General features: G+C 40.5%; 3 protein-coding genes and 1 long non-coding RNA gene across 9 annotated transcripts in view; 1 reads left to right on the top strand and 3 right to left on the bottom strand.

Annotated features, from left to right (window-relative positions):
- Positions 1-713: 713 nt before the first annotated feature.
- MYCBP (MYC binding protein) lies at positions 714-6,545 on the bottom strand. Its single transcript, NM_001038565.2, is given in 5 exon segments — positions 714-943; positions 2,193-2,322; positions 2,513-2,561; positions 6,252-6,324; positions 6,519-6,545. Coding segments are annotated over 5 exon segments (312 nt in total). The 5' UTR covers positions 6,534-6,545; the 3' UTR covers positions 714-898.
- A 41-nt stretch (positions 6,546-6,586) lies between these two features.
- Positions 6,587-16,952, top strand: part of LOC132344939 (uncharacterized) — a 52,502-nt gene continuing 42,136 nt past the window's right edge. Inside the window, exon 1 of the long non-coding RNA XR_009494027.1 lies at positions 6,587-7,139. This is a non-coding gene — a long non-coding RNA (uncharacterized lncRNA). The remainder of the gene's footprint in view (positions 7,140-16,952) is intronic.
- GJA9 (gap junction protein alpha 9) lies at positions 6,605-12,799 on the bottom strand. Of its 2 annotated transcripts, XM_059885192.1 has the most exons (2): positions 11,547-12,799; positions 6,605-9,139 (listed from the first exon to the last, which is right to left on the bottom strand). In XM_059885192.1, exon 2 carries the CDS (start codon positions 9,104-9,106, stop codon positions 7,841-7,843), a length of 1,266 nt encoding a protein of 421 aa, XP_059741175.1. In that variant the 5' UTR covers positions 9,107-9,139; positions 11,547-12,799; the 3' UTR covers positions 6,605-7,840. The 2 variants fall into 2 exon arrangements, with proteins under 2 accessions (XP_059741175.1, XP_059741174.1); XM_059885191.1 differs by having other exon boundaries at positions 6,605-12,771.
- The window catches only part of RHBDL2 (rhomboid like 2), a 58,039-nt gene continuing 54,711 nt past the window's right edge, over positions 13,625-16,952 (bottom strand). For 2 of the 5 annotated variants that reach the window (XM_059884177.1, XM_059884188.1), the window contains 2 exons: positions 14,975-15,036; positions 13,627-14,201 (listed from right to left, as the gene is read on the bottom strand). In XM_059884177.1, the coding sequence (XP_059740160.1) occupies positions 14,022-14,201; positions 14,975-15,036 (242 nt within the window). In that variant the 3' untranslated portion in view covers positions 13,627-14,021. 5 annotated transcript variants of the gene reach the window in all.

The following is a 16,952-nucleotide window of genomic DNA, read 5'->3' as shown; positions in this document are numbered from 1 at the left end:
TTGAGGGGAAAAAGCACTATATAATTATACCCACAAACTATAATTTTCCACAATATATGGCTCATTCCCCTTGTCATCCAGGCTTGTGCGTGAACCCAGAATTTTAAATTGCCTCTGTTCTGTGTTCCGCTAAGCAACTAAGTAAGGCAGGGGAACAGTGTGATCCTCTTTATATAAATTACAGTCAGGGTAACTGCTATTACAGGAAATTGAAAAACAACACAGAAAGGCCAATGTGCAACTGGGACCCAGGGAAGCACAGTAAAGCAAGGCAACAGTATCAGATAGGGCATGATTGCATAGAAGGAAAGGTGGTGTCAGAGTTCACACTGGCACACACACAGTATCTAAGGCAAAGTGGTGGCAAAGAGTCATTCGTTCCACCTAATATAAACAAGAGCAGAAGATTCATGAGACCCCCATGAAACAGCATCGTGTATCACACAGATCTCTCCAGCTGCCTACAGAGAATATAAAACAACAGTGTCATCTTCATTTTAAAGAATGACTGTACCTGTGCTCATAATCCTGAGCTAAACCAGGGAATAGCTCTGTGCTAAACTTCCTTGGCTAAAATACAACCAGTACCATCATTCCTAGTCAGACTGATAGAATGTCTTTTAAGGTAATGAATTCGATGGCTGTGTTTATAGATTTTTTTTTTTCTTTCCAGGATTCACTTTTGATTCTCCTGCTTTTTTAAGACCCAAAGAAAGTTATACTGAGTTTTTATTGGTGATTCTAAGTATATGTGTTTATAACAGTTAACGTGTGATAGGTGAATTTAACATATTTAAAAGAGTGCTATAGCATCTGTTCAGAAAAGATTATATACTGTACAAACTATTCGAGTCATACAAAACCATTTTTTTCAGTGTCTTTTCAACTGAGAAGAATCCTATTCAGCACGTTTCTCCTCCTGAGGTGGTTCATACTGAGCAAGCTATGGGGGCAAAGACAGAGGCGTTTAGGTGAATTTTATTCTAAATTGGGTTAAAAAAAAAAACTATTAACAGTAACAAAACGAGTCAACTACTTTGTTCAATGACTGAATCAGTTTATAAAATCCTAGCCTTTTTAAACCAGTGATTTTTTTTAATATTTAATACAATCAAACCTAGTGAAAGTTTTTTTTGTATAAACCTTACAAATTACTGGGAAACTAAAATTTAATTCCCATTCATGACTGCACTGCACAAACATCTATGCAATAATCCGTATCTTCCCTAAGATGTTGTGGCTTATATAGTAAAGGTACTTTCTTCCTCTCCACCATAAGTTTACTGAAAACTTTCTTCTAGAAAGTATAAAAAAAACATCATGTGACATGTATTAATCTAGCCAGTTAATGAAAAAGCAGCTAATGTCTTGGACTTTAAAAGGTGTCAAAAAAGTTATCTAGCATTTATAATAATTTGGATAATTTAAGATACTGAATGATCTCTTATGCTGAACTGTGGTTTACTGCAAGAACACTAAGATATGAGTTGTTCCAATTAGCTGTGAGATTTGAGAAGCTAGACTTCACTGTGCTTTAGTTTCCTCACCTATAAAATGGTCTGTGCACCTGTGTCATTTATCTCACAAAGTTGTTGAGAAGATAAAACACATTATGAGAAATGCCTAGAGTCATGTGAAATGCATTATATGATTCAGAATGCAGTTAAAACCTCAAAGGCTTATTGACAAAAGTTTATGAAAATTCTCATGGAGTTTAAACAAAGAAAAAACTTCAGCACTAGACAAAATTAAGTGCAAACAAATGTACAGAGCTTAAGTGCAAACAAGTTTACAGTTAACACATTTCAGGGCCACCACGTAACTATACAGATCATGCACTGCACAGTCTTAAGGTGTGCCATTCGCAAAGCAGTGGCCCCATAATGACCTACTTAACTGCCTAAGACTCCCAGAAATTTCCATTTACTTAAAAACCAGTATTCTTCACCAGTATTTTCATCTTTTTGTTGATGAAGGTTTCCAAAGAACCTCTTCTTGACCACACTTTGCTCATCCTGTTTACAATCTGCTAGTGGTTTTCTAGACAGGGTATCAGCTTCTCCTTGCAGTTAACTGAGCTGAGATTGATATTCACCCTCCTCCCTGCTCTACTGTCCATTTTAGTGAGGTTCTGATCATACAGTCATTAAAGGTGAAATTATTTTTAACATGAATTCTTTCAAAAATTTTACCTTTGTTTTCAGTTTTTTATTTTCTTCTACAATAGCTTCATATTTCTCTTTCATTTCTGCCAATTCTAGGCGAAGCAGCTCTATTTCTGGATTTTCTGGGGTAGCAGCTCCTAAGTGATGCTTTAAAAAACTAATATCAAAGTTAAGGATTTACTTGAGCTCATTAAAACTAATGAAATAGCCTTCTATTGAAATAACTCTGATGAGAGTCACCCCAACCCTACCACCAATATTTACCCACAGATCAAAACCCAAATACTCAAAGTAACTTTTTCAACAGAATAAAGGCTTTTTTCTGACTTGAAAAATGAAAAGGATACTCCAAAGCACTATTAGGTTTCTCTGGTTCTTCATATAAGGCTACCAATACTGCAAATCAAAAAGCAAAAAAAAAATTAAAGTCTTAAAATGGCCGAAGTCATATGCCATACCTCGGTAAATATTAAGCACCTATTATATACCACACATCTCACTAGGACATACCATGGTGAACAAGACAGACAAGGTCCTGTTCTCAATGTATTTACAGTCTAGTGCGAAAGAGTATCAAGCATCAATAAGGGTAATGGGTGATGGGAGCACAATGGAAGAACACCTAACTCAGCCCAGGGCACCAGGGAAGGGAAATAAGACCTAAGACCTTGGCAATGAAGGCTTCAGATAAAAAGGGAAGGCCAAGGGCAAAAGAACAATGTATTCAGGAACTGAAAATTCAAGTGTGGCTAGATGGAGTTGTGAACTGAAAGGAAGCTGAAAAGGTGGTTAGGGAGGAGATTGGAGGATCCTGCATGTTCAGTCGGGCCTTGATCCTAAAACAAAATGGCATATAATTAAAACAGTTTTAAGCAGGGGAGTGACGGGATCTTGATCCTGTGTGGAGTCAAGTAGGCTAACAAGTGGGACAAGGATTTAAATGCACGAAGAGCAATTATGGCTCAGTGGTAAAGAATCTGCTTGTTAATGGAGACGGGATTTAATCCCTGGGTAGGGAAGATCCCCTAGAAAAGGCAATGGCAACCAATATTCTTGCCTGGAAAATCCCATGGACAGAGGAGCCTGGTGAGCTATAGTTCATGGGGTCGCAAGAGTCTCAGACACAACTCAGCAACTAAACAACAACAACATGCTAATCACTTTAAAAAAAGAGTGCCTGGGAATTCCCTGGCTGTCCAATGGTTAGGACTCCAAGCTTTCACTACAGGGGCATGGGCCCGATTCTTGGTCAGAGAACTAAAATCCTGCATGCCACATGGCATCCCCCACCACCACCAAAAAAAAAAAGAGAAGTGACCTGTACTGGAGTAATAAAGAGATGAAAACAAGGTAGATACATTTGAGAAAAATTTTTAGAGAATCAATAAGGCTGTGGTTAATTGTTGGAAGAAAGAAGCTTTGAATCCAAAATATTCTTCAAGAATGAAGTTTCACACACCACATTCTAAATAACCACCAACCAAAAACTACCAGTAATCAATGTGCTCAAATTAAAATACATACTTTAGTGGTTTCATATCCAGTAATTCATGTCAGCACTACCTTTTCCATCTTATATTGAACACAGTCCTTCTAGGATCCTTCCCAGATAAAAATCTAAATCAGTGGTTAAGTTTTTTGTGCACAAAATTCTGAAAAATCTGATCAAAGACCAAGAGCTGTAACTACATACAAAAAACATGCATATCTAGGCCCCAAGTTAAGAACTCTTATAAACCAACTTAACATGCTTTGCTTTTTTTTAGTTTTAATAACATCAAAATAATTTAGACAGCATGAAAAAAAAATCAAATGGCCAACTACTACAAACAACTTACATTAAGTTCTGATAGTTATACTTTTAAATGTATTTACATCACTATTTTTTGAGAAATTGGCAAACTTATGTCACCACTACCCTCTCCTCTCCTTCCCTCTTCTTTCAGTGTTACAGGACACTTTATTCCTCTACTTACTACCTTTTTCTTCAAACTATATACTCAACCCTATGTTTCTTCTTCCATTAATTCCCACTGATCTCTATCAAATTCTGATTTTATAAGACATAAATACTCTTACCCTTTCTTCCTCTTTTTCTCCTACCCTTTCTTTTAGCTTCTAAATTTCTGTCAGTGGTACTTACAAGGTTGATAATTACAGAACATAATGTAAACGTCAAATTTCCTGTGTTTTTCTATAGATGAAATATACTTCCTTTTAAACAGACAAGAACTCTATACCCAGTGTTTCCCTTTTTGTCTTAGCAGCCAGGATTTTTAGAGGTTGATATAGTGCTCAAAATAACTAAAATGCCTTTTCTTCCAAATAACTTATCTTTAGACATCCTTATAGTGTTTTAATGTTAGAAGCAGTTTCAAATCCTCTTGGAAATGAGCTGGATAAAAAGTATATGCTAAATCTGTGTGAAGTACACAAAATCAAATATTAAATAGATCATCATATCAGTAGATACTGTGTTGTCTGATGTTACTTAGGAAACTGGAAACCCAGGAAGGTTGAGGGGGAATACCAATAGATGTCAGCCAGGGAAAAGAAGCCTCCAAGGGTTTCGTTTCTCATGAAGGAAAATCCAAGTATGGCCACAAGGCTTAATATCTTCATTTACCTCCCACAATGGTCACTTCTCTGCCCTTTACCAATGTATGTTTCATTCACTCCATCCAGCCACTCTGGCTTCCTTACACTTCCTGAAACTCAACAGCACACTTCTTTCAGGTCTTTGTTCAAAGGTTACTTTCTTAAGAGAGGCCTTCCCCCACAACCCTAGGTAAAATGCCACCCCCATCACTCTATCAGCAATGTTCTTTTCACAACACTTAGCACTGGTTGACACTGTGTATTTATTATCTGTCTTCCCCAACTAGGATATAAGTTCATTTAGAGCAGGGGCCTAGTTTTTCCCCCCACTGTTGTATCCTCAGTGCCTTAACAGACACCTGAATAAAATGGTTAAATAAATGAAAGAAATGTGCTTGTGGAGTTTTTTGAGGGGAGCGGGAGGTCCATGAAATTCCAATGGTGTGATACTTTCCAGGATGACAGCACAGTGCTTTCACACTACCTTAATGTTTACTGAAATTTGCAAAGAGTAGGAAATTGAACCTAAGGTAGGTAGCAATTCAAAATGACCAACCCAGGCTTGAGAATTAAAAGCCCTGCTTTCTGCTAAGACCCAGAGTTGTTATTCTCCCAGTTTTTTCAAACTTTTGCTTCTGGACAAAGAGCAGATACCAAAGTATTTCCAGATACTTAACTACACTTCTCATATGGACCCAAACCATCATCCCTGCCAGCTCTTCTGTTCCACACCCTTGAAAGGCCCAGCCAGTGAGCTGAGTGATAGATAACAGCATTCGCCTCACTGCCTAGCTGATGAAATAAGCAGTACCCACACTAGTTCTTGGAACCTTCCAGTGTCAGTCACCTTACTCATCTACTTAGATCCTGAATCCAGATTAAGAAATACATTGTAACGACTTCCATTTTAAAAAGTGAAAACAATATAACCATTTTGATGTGTCCTCACGTTCTTTAAACTGTAATTCTACTTTATGAAATCTGCACCAAGTAGGAGTTGATATAGACTACAAAATGGGGTTCAGCTGAAAAGCCACATCCAAAGAGCTATTTCAAGGATTAGGTTCACTTAGCTACTTTATAAACTGCTTTCAAATCTGGTCATTTTCCCATTTGTCCTTTGTTCGAGGGAAACTTTCTAAAGGATTTGGAGGGCTCGGGAAAATTTGTCAGGAGAGAGGAGTTGGGCTCTCCCAAGGTCTCTAGCAACATGCTCACTGCGGCGGCTAGAGGCAGAGCAACGGAAGTTGGAGGGACTTTGCAACAGCTGCGAGAGTTTTACTCACCACGGGGAGGGTGAGGCTCCCCGACCCGGGCAGCGTCCGGCAGCCAGGCGTGCGCCGGTCCCCGCTGACCCCCGAGGCCCACCTCGCTGGACCCGGAGTGGGTCCCCCCTGTTCCCCTCCTGCCCCACACCATGCCCGTTCGCGGCACAGAGCCGAGGAACACGACGACGGCATGAGGAACCCTCTCTTGGCCCATGCTCACCCTTGGTCAGCGTGTCCAGCACCCCCGACTTCTCCAAGTACCTCCGGAACTGCTCGCGCTTCGAGTCGGCGGCCTGAGGAGACACGGCGGGTCAGTGGCCGAAGCCCGGGGGCCAGAGCAGGAAGAAGGCGCTGGGAGTCCGGCAACGCCGCCTCCGCCTCACTACCTCAAGCCCCCCAAACCTACGCGCACGCCCCCACTCCCACCCGAGCCGACCAGCGGCTGGCTACCGCCCGCACGCCCCCAGCCACGCCGCGCCCCCCTCACTTTGTAATGGGCCATAGTGACAGCGGCAGCGGCGTAGCTGGCGCCGGAGACCGTGGCTGGCGGGCTCGGAGCAGCACTGCTCATGCGCGGAGGGGCACGGACGCCTGCGCACTTGGGATCCCCGGGCCGGGATGGCCGGGGTGTGGCCTGTTTTCATGGCGACCAGGACGCTCTGAATGCCCCATAGCGAGATGAGCCGAGGGAGGCTGCGTGCACCCGCCCCTCTGGTTAGCGAAGCGTCGCCTCTCCTTCCTCTTCCGGTCCTCGCCAAGATTTGGTTGCTTAGTAGGAGGCTAGGTTTTGGTAACTTGGGGCGAGTGTCCAGGTGGGGCCAAAGACGGGCGTGGCGCCAGGGGGCGGGGCCTGCGGAGCCCTGGAGCGCTAGGACTCACTCGAGACGCCGAGAGTGGGCGGACCCGTCTCAACTAGGACCTCAGAAGCCGTGGCAGGCGGCGCCTACTGGTGTGTGGACTCTCGTCTTGAAAGAGGGCGCACGACCGTCGAGGGCAACCCTTGGATTTCCAGTGGCTGGAAGACCGCTTAGAATCGTCTGTTTGGGCTCCAGCTCTGTCGTTTGGAGTCTCCTTATTTTGTGGCCGACTTGATGTGGGTCTCCAGAGGGTGAGCAGTAATGTGATAATAATAGCTAGCACTTTTGAGCGCTTACTGTATGCCTGGCAGCGCGTTAAACACCTGTTTCTTATTTTAATCCTCACACCATCCCTGTAAAGTAGACACTGTTAGTAAACTGTAATGGTTAGATGGCCAGTGTAGTAAAGCCAAGACTCGGATCCTGGCACTGAATCACGATGCTATAAACTGGTAAAAGAAAGCGACATCTTTTTAGGATTTTATTTACTAGAAGCAACATGATGATTATATCCAGGACACATCGGGTTGCAGTCCATAAGAAAACTAAGAACCAAGGGCAAACAAAGTTTAATCAGTGTCCAGAAAGAAGATCAGTAACTAAAAGAGGGAATTACATAGATCAAGAACAATCTCCGAAGGCTGTTTTCCCTTCAAGGAAAAACCTGGTTCCATTTAGCTTCAATTCTGACATAGGTTTTCCCAGAATCAGTGTTTTTCTGAAGGGAACCACAAAAAAGTAATCCTGATTTGGTAACTCTGTGTCTTTAAACTTCCAACTAATCCTTCCCAGTTCAGAACTAGAGCCATTTTCCCTTTTTAAAAGGATTTGTAGTCGTTTGTCTAAACAGCTGGTCTTTAGAGCTGCCCTATCTATTGCTTCTGTGTTCCACCATCACTAGGCTACTTCTGTGATAATGTAATATGGAGAATGTCTAAACGCCAACGGATGTTCAGATCTGAAGGTCTGTGGGAGCCCGCCTTCCAATGAGGTTGTTTGTCAGTGACACCAAATGAGTTGGAGTACAAGCAGTAGGGTTACTGCAGGTTCTGACCAACTTGGATTCAAAGGACAGCCCTCCCGAAGAATCAGGAGTGTCTGGAATGTCAAGTGGTTGAAAGTCTCCCTGTGAAGGAGGAAGGATTCTGGTTGTGCTCTCCCTGAGCTGGCCCTTGAGGTAACCTTTAGGAGGTAATGCCTGGTTTTCACTTTCTGCAGAGGGACCCCGGGTAGCCCGAGGCCACTTCGGTTTCCAGGTGCAGTTAGCTGGCAGAGAGAAAGCTGTTTGGGGTGACTGTCCCACGTGGTTGTTAAGCTCTATAGCATCACCTGGACTGGAACAGTGACCTTTAAAGTAGTGATTTCTTTTGCTGTCTTTGCCATCAGTTTCTCTTTTTCCCCTCAACTGGTTACCATTAACTTCTTTTCCAGATAGTTTATGAGTGTCTTCTTTATTACTTGAGCTGATATTTTGAAGATGACCACAGGCCGTACTAAATGTGCACATCTCAGAAAGTAGAGTTTCCTGTTCATCCAAAATGCCTTTGTCATCATTTCCAATATGGTTATCAGGGTCTGTCTGAAATGCAGAGGGATTTAAACTAGGATACCCTGCTGTGTGTGTTTGCTTGTCCACTAACAGACTATAATCAGGTACAGAAGAGAGTCGTTTCAGTGAGTTTGCAGATGTGTTTTGATATTTGGCAAGGTTTTGTTTTGACTTGGTACAAAATTCATTATGTTCATCCTTCAATTTATATTGTCCCCAAAGCCCTCTTTTAATCTTTTTAAAACCTAGATGGAAAATTTCTAAAACATTTAAGAAAAGTGAAACAGTTGCTATGGATTGCATGAATAATAGGAATATTGTCTTTTCTGTGGGTCTAGAGACAAAACAATCAATTGTATTTGGACATGGGTGGCCGTGGCATTTAAATAGAGGCTCTAAGTGAAATCCATATAAAAGATACTGTCCAATCATGAACCCAACTTCAACCACAGAGCGAGTGAAAATGTGTATCACATAAGTGCAAAGCAAGGTTCCTCTGAGTGGAACTTTATTTACTTTCCTTTGCTCCAGCTGACACAGTTCTTCCTCCAGTCGCCTCCGATCCCCAGGCGTTTCAAGCTCTGCCTCCTCCAGTTCACCTCTCAGTTGCTCCTTCTTCATCTGCCTCTGCTTCTCCAGAACTCTCAGTCGGTACAAAGCATGGCCCATGTAGACCAGGGATGGTGAAGACACAAAGATCACCTGCAAAACCCAGTATCTAATGAGGGAGATAGGGAAGGCCCGATCATAGCATACATTTCTGCAGCCGGGTTGTTCTGTATTACAGATGAAGCCAGACTGCTCATCATTCCAGACATCTTCAGCTGCTACACCCAGAACAAGCATTCGAAATATGAACAGGATGGTGAGCCACATCTTTCCAATCACCGTGGAGTGGATGTGAACCTCCTCCAGAATGCCTCCAAGGAAATTCCAGTCCCCCATGTTTATTTAGTCAGTCATATTATCTCTGAACCCCACCAAATAGGAGGCCGATACATTCTTCCATTTCTGAAGCGTGTGCTATTTCTTAAGCAAACCTATGGCCAAAATATGAACAAAGCATCACTCTTTCAGCATGCTGGTTGCTCTCTTTTTTCCCTAGAAAGTTGTAATAATATGTTACCAAGAATATGTTTAAGATGTCAAGCATAGAAAGTCATTTACATTTAGACATTATAATGCAGTAGGAGGAAAAAAGATACCTGGAGGAGGGGTTGTATATATTCTCTATGAAGAACAGAATTGTAGGAGTTCCTGGAAGAAAGGAGTCTTACTTGGCTTTTTGCTTTGTTATTTTAAACTGATAACTCTTAGAGAGGTTCCTGAGACTACTGACTTGATCTTACAAACCTATTTATTAAGATTATTTTATATGGAAGCTGTGACCAGTGTCAATGATTTTAAAATCTCATTTATGTACAAAGGAAAAGGCATGTGTTTCATTTCATAATCCAGTAAGGTACAGCATTTTATGAAACCAAAGGAAACAGATCTGGCTCTTGCTGTAAGAATTTAGATCAGTTTTTTAATCCACATTTAAATGTCTAAATTCTAGTTTCTTTCTGGCAGTTTTTGAGCATTTTCAGAAATCATTTCAGTAAAAATATTTATGAATATTTATGTAATTATTACTGTACTTTGCTATGAAAATTATAAGGATATTATTAGATATTGCTTGGATCATTGGTATGTTGGTAGTGTTATAGAAATTTTCATTACAACAGTATTTGACCCTTTTAAGACATATAGCTTGCTTTGTGGAGCGAGCAGTAGGGCCAGTTATAATTTAGATGCTTGGATTATCAGCCAATAGGTTCCATATTAGAGTTGATAACCCTGAGATATCTAAGAGGAAATACATCCCAAAGGAAAGAAAAAATGGGGGAATGTTTTCATTCATTTTCATTTAATATGTAAATGCATCTCATGTATTCCTCACAGAAAGGGAAATATTACACAATCAAACAACATACTGGGATATTATAGCTACAACATAGATATTATAGCTATAATATAGATATTATAGCTATATATTCATCACAAAACTCCTGTGAGCTAGGTATATTGTTTCTCCATTTTACAGATGAGGAAACTGAGGCACACCTTAAATTATCCAAGATCACACAGCTAGAACTGGCATTCAAAGATCAATGTGGTTCTAAAATCACCTCTTAACTGTTTTACTAAACTGTTATTTTTCTTCTCCAAACACACTTGAAGTTTTCATGAAAGAGATATTAAGAAATCACCTGTTTTCTCTTATAATTTTAATTATTTAAATTAGGTATGTCAAATAGTGAAAGTTTTGATTTTTTAAATAACAAGTTCTAGAGTTTTTAGTTCCTTTTTGAAAGCTTTATGTAGTTCAAAAGAGTTGCAAAAGCGTCAACCTTCTAAAATTTAGTTGTATTCCTGAGATAGAGAAATTTTGTATTTGACTTTTTTACATTAATAGCAGTATACTCTTTGACCCACAGTCCAAAACACTTAAAAATATAAGCAAAGATACTTTTCTTATTGTTGTTTATAATAATTATAACTTGAAACTATCCAAAATAATTATCAATACAAGAAAGACTGTATTGCACATATAAATAATAGTACATCCACAGTATGGTACTATGCAACCAGTAGAGATAATAAATATATACTAACATAAAAAGACATTGGACATATTGTTTCAGTGACATTCGGGTTATAAAACAGAATAATGTAGCCTCATTATTGTAAATTTACTTATATGTAGAGATGCATACAATAAAGCCTAGAAGGATATTCATCAAAATACTAACTGTGATTATCTCTGGGTAGAATGATAATAATTGACTTAATTTTTTATAATTATATATCCGTTTAATTTCTTTTACCATGAGCACTTTACTTTTAAAATTACCAAAGAAAATTAAAGTTGTTTTTTTTTCCCTAAAAGGACAAGTGCATAGTATTTTCTGAAAGAGGAAGCACTGTTACGTAGCTTCAAATCTTAGGTCCTAAAGCTTTCATAGCAAATAGCATGAATACTAATATACATAGATACAGTACCATAAAATTCAAAAGAAAAATATTTCAAATGACTCTTAATTAGCTAAGACACATTAACACAGACCTTTCTTGATTTAGGTAAATTTGAAGCAGATCACACTTTAAAGTTACACCACAGCCGTCTTCAACGTGTTGTCTCCACGTGTCCCTCTGCAGGTGTAGAGCAGATTCGGTTTAGCTCGGCGCAGTGAATCAGCCGTCAGCTAAACTGCATCTCCCTGCCTTCATTCTTGCCTCTCAAACAGCACCACCCAATGGAAGTTTTTTTAATCCAATGGAACTTTTTGCAGCAGTGTTGAAGTAGACTGTCTGCACTGTTCAATAAGATGGCCACTATTAATACATAGCTATTGAGTACTTGCAACGAGGCTTGTGTAACAGAGACACCGTTTTTAATTTCATTTAATTTTAATTAAATGTAAACAGCTACATGTGCCTGGTGGCTACCTTACTGGGCAGCCCACAGAAAGAATATTTCTAATATTTCTGATTAATACAGCACAGTTTAGAAGACTAAAACTATGAGCCCAAAATTAAGCTGAATAAATGGTTCCTGTATTATTCAGAAATGTCAAACTTAAAATGCCAGACATATGTGTGCTTTTTTAATGGTAACTTTGCGCCCTGGAGACCCAGAAAGATATCACTGTTTTTGGTAATGTAAACAATGTTTCTAGTACCAAAATAACCTAACTAGATAATAACTTCTTAGTCATCGGTCTTAATAATCAATGGGTCATGTCCGATTTCATAGTTAGATGAATGCTATTTCTCTGTCTAGTTTTCTATTTGCACTTTAGGTCATTAAAGATCTCCAGAGTACTGACCTAGTGGGTTGGTGATGGCAGATAAATATTTCTTCCTTGGGCTTCTTTGCTATCTAATAGCTACTTTTCAGTTTAAATTCAACCCTTTCATCAGGAAATATATATATACATATATATATTCATACTTTGATATTATATATTATGTGTAATATATAAATTATAAATATTAATAAACTTTTTAAATGCTAAGCTTCATTAGTGTTACATATGAATTGAAATAAAATATTTTTAATCAAAATGTAAATTTTTTAAAGATTTATAAAGCCACCTTTTGGCAAATGTATGAGGAAACTGTTACTGTCATATAATATCAGTAAGAATATAAATGAATACAACTATTTAAAAGGTAATTTAGGGAATTCCCTGGCATCCGGTGGTTAGGGGGTTTCCCTGATGGCTCAGCAGTAAAGAATCTGGCTGCAGTGCAGGAGATGCAGGAGACCCGGTTTCCATCCCTGAGTTGGAAAGATCCCCTGGAGGAGGGCGTGGCAACCCACTCCAGTATTCTTGCCTGGAGACTCCTATGGACACAAGACCCTGGCAGGCTACAGTCCATAGGGTTGCAAAGAGTTGAATACAATTGAAGCAACTTAGCACGCACCAGTGGTTAGAACTCAAAACTTTTACTGTGGTGGTCTGGGTTCAATCCTTGGTTGGGGATCTAAGATCCTGCAAGCTGTGTGGCACAGCACAGCCAAAAAAAAGAAAAAAGTGGTAGTTTAAATCTATCAAAATTAACATAACATTTCTGCTTCCAGATGCTTGAAATACCCATTCATTCAATCATTCTCAAAGACACAGCAGCATACTAGGATGATCGCAAAGCACTGTTGGTAATGGTACAAAATCAGCAGCAACTCAAGTGTTCAATAGAGGAATGGTTAAGTCAACGATAGCACATCTTGTTTAGTTACTAAGTCATGTCCCACTCTTTGTGACTTCATGGACTGTAGCCAGCTCCTGTGTCCATGGGATTCTCCACCCTGGAGTGGGTTGCCATGCCCTCCTCCAGGGGATCTTCCTGACCCAGTAATCAAATGCACGTCTCCTGTGTCTCCTGCATTGCAGATGGATTCTTTACTCACTGAGCCATCTGGGAAGCCCTGTCAAGTCATTAGCAACCTTTAAGTCCTGCCCCCTCTTACACAGAGTACTTAATTTTTTTCTTTTTTAAGAATTCTCATAGCCTCCTCTCTAAGATGCAGAGTAATAGCTGCCTTTCTGGGTTGTCAACAAGATTAATAATAATGCACATAAAGCACCCTAAACAGTGACCTATTGACTCAAAACAGTGATGAAAAGTGATAATCAGTAGTCTGACAGATATGAAAAGTTTTTATTATCAGCAGAGTACATTATTTGTGGATTCTATCAAGCAATCTCTATACCATATCCTCCTAAGAGCAAGTTCTTTTTAGAGAATAAATACCCTTGACACAGCATGCCTAGAAAAGAGCCAGTCTCTGGTTCTTACTTCCCTTCCCTTTTCTCTCTTCCCCCTCCCCCTCATTCCCTCGGAAGAGCTCCTTCCTTAAACCCTAACCCCTTTTGTAAGCAGTCTTTGAAACCGACAACTTCAGGGGTGTTTGTTCTCTTTATAAAATTGTTAGCATTTCCTGGGACTTCTCTGTTTCTTCATAGAGAGTTCTCCGGTTTTGATTTTTTTTCCCCCAGATGACCCTTTTTATTCATTGGTTTGTGTTAGGGGCAAGTCAGTTCGCTGGGGATAGGAAAATGTTGAAAAACACAGCAAATAAAACAAAAGCTAAATAAGCTGCAATCGCTGTCCAAAACCTTGGATCTTTCAGCAGTGCCTGATCAAAGCAGCTGAACACGGTATAACCAATGGACATTCCAGCAAATCCACCCGCAATGTGAGCTGCAAAAGACACCTTGGGAGAAAAGGAGAAAATGAAAATAAGTGAAGAAAATGCTAATTGTATATTTCAGCTGCATCTCACTTATTAGAGAACAAATACCATCCCAGTCAGAGTCTTAAAAGTCTGAACAGTGAGGCAGTGAGACAAAACAGACAAGAAAACTCCATCATGCAAAGCTAAAAAAAATGTCATTTCACTGACTCTTGAGTACATGCGACAGCCAGCCTGTCTCTCTTCTAGGCCGTCATTGCATTAGGATGGTTCTGTACAAGGCCAGCCAAGAGAGTAAGAGTTGAGATCAGTGAGGGTTCTTTATAGGAGCATAATCTATCCCACATAAATGGAATGTCTGAATTAAAACACAGGTAATAACATACGCACAAATACTCAAGCAGAAATTACCAAATTCAGGAACCAATTTCAATAAAACTGGAAATCTTTGTCAGTTTTCTTTATATTGTAAATTTATCTGGACCCATATTATTGCTGCTTTCCAATATGCATTTTATCCTCCATAGACAGTAAAGTCCCTTCACTCCTGTTTTTTGGAATAGCTACCCATATAGCAGGTGCAGAGAACTAGAGCCAGTTATCTGGGCTATGGGAGAAGTGAAAAGGACAACCCAAAAGGCTGGTTTGCCAGGAATTTTCTTACCTTCCAAATGGAAATCTGACAGCTTTAAATCTCACAACTGTTGCTGCCCCTATTTGGTGACCCTTTTTAGCTATTGATAGATACCATAGGTAGACAAATTTTCACTTAAAAAATAATAAACCGAACTCACCGGAGACCCATTTTCAGGAACAAAGAACCGTCTATAAAGAGCAAATCCCATGTCCGACACAACTAGAAGGGAAAACAGCCTGATGAAGCCCCAGGATCTCCACAACAGTATACCAGTTATTTCTGGTTCCCCTCTAGCAACGGTAACATTTATTGAGACTTACTCTGTGCCAGGTACTGTTCTAAGAACTTTACATGTACTAACTTTGTATCATTAATCCTCACAACAATGCCATGAAATTGGTACTGTCATTACCCCATTTTATAGATGCATCGATCCAACAAGTATTTATTAATGATCTCTCATGTGCCAGCCACTATTCTAGGTGGTGGATATACTGCCATGAAAAGATTAGACTGCCTCATGGAACTGAAAGTCCAGCTGGGAAAGGTGAATGAAAAAGTAAAACGTTACAGTATTGTCAAAGGGTGCCTAGTGCTGTAGAGAGTACACAAAGAAGGAGAATTGAGAATGCTGGGAGTTGGGTGTGATGTTTAACTGGAGAGGCAGGAAGGATCTCAAGGAGACTTTGGTGAAGATAAGGGAGCAAGCCATGCTGACCTCTGAAAGAGCCTTCTAGGCAGGCTGAAGTACGAAATCACTAAGGCAGAGCCAACAGTGCCTAGTGTGTGAGGAATACCAAAGCAGTTGATCTGATGGCGTCGACGGTTTTCAAAGGATGGTTCCATTTCCCACTGGGGATTCCCAGCTTCACTGGGAACTTACTAGACATGAAAACTCTCAGGCCCACCCCAAACTTACTGAACCAGAAACTCTACAGGTACGATTCAACAGACTGTGCTTTACCAAGACCTGCAGATGATTCTGGACTCAGGCTGGGGATGAAGTTGTAGGTGAGGAGATCAAACCATGGCAGATGCAGATCACATAGAGCCTTATGGACCCTGTAAGGACTTTGACTTTTACCCTTCAAAAGCTTTTGAGCACAGAAGTGACATGCCTGGCTTGGGTTTTTAATAATTTTTATTTATTTGCTTATTGGCTGTACTGGGTCTTCACTGATGCATGAGCGGCCAGTGGGGGCTACTCTCTAGTTGCGGTGCACAGGCTTCTCATTGGAGTGGCTTCTCTTGCTGAGCACAGGCTCTAGGGTTCACGGGCTTCAGTAGTTGCAGTGTGAGGGCTCAGCAGTTGCGTCCCCTAGGCGCGATAGTTGTGGCACAGGCTTAGTTGCTCCATGGCATGTGGGATCTTCCCTGATCAGGGACTGAACCGTGTCTCCTGCACTGGCAGGTGGTTTCTTTATCACTGAGCCACCAGGGAAACCCCCTGACTCACATTTTTTAAAGATGATTCTTGCTGCCATATAGAAAGCATACTCTAAAGAAGTAAAGACAGAAGCAGGCAGGCAAGCCAATTACCACTATTGCAGCATCTCGAGTGAGGAAAGACCTGGTGTTTTATACACAAAGAAGCCAAGACACAAAGGCTAAATACTCACCCAAGGCCACAGAGCTCTGAGGCAGTGGTGGGATTTGAACCTTAAGCCGTCTGACTATGGGGGCTTCACTCTCACCCACCTAATCACCCCAGATTAAAAGATGAAAGCCTACACCTTGTCTTGAAGATCCCAAGATGAAAGGTTGTGGCTATTAGCCATGAACGATGCTGGGATTCTTGGCCTCCAGAGGAAAGGATTTTGATGTGGAGCCAAAGACGAGGCTTGACCACTTGGAGCTTTTGTGTAGCCAAATTTTATTAAAGTATAAAAGAGAGAAAGCTTCTCACATAGACATCAGAAGGAGACAGGAGAGTAGCCCTTTTGCAGTTTTTTGCAAGGCATCTTATAGTCTTTAGCAAGCTGTTGATCACAGATAAAAAAAAAAAAACACCTCAAGGCTAAGAGAGTTGCACCAGGTGCAGCTCTCTCCCACAACAGACACATCTACACACCGGGAGTCATCTCTGGACCTCGAAGTCTCTGGCAAGATACTAAAGGAAAACAGACCTCCAAGCA

The sequence above is a fragment of the Bos taurus genome, chromosome 3 (assembly GCF_002263795.3).
Source record: "Bos taurus isolate L1 Dominette 01449 registration number 42190680 breed Hereford chromosome 3, ARS-UCD2.0, whole genome shotgun sequence".
NCBI classification, from domain to species: domain Eukaryota; kingdom Metazoa; phylum Chordata; class Mammalia; order Artiodactyla; family Bovidae; genus Bos; species Bos taurus.
This window is presented reverse-complemented; position numbering and strand designations above follow the sequence as displayed.

Coding starts and splice junctions, on each gene's coding strand:
- GJA9 (XM_059885191.1), bottom strand. CDS start 9,382: ATGGGGGACTGGAATTTCCTTGGAGGCATTCTGGAGGAGGTTCACATC.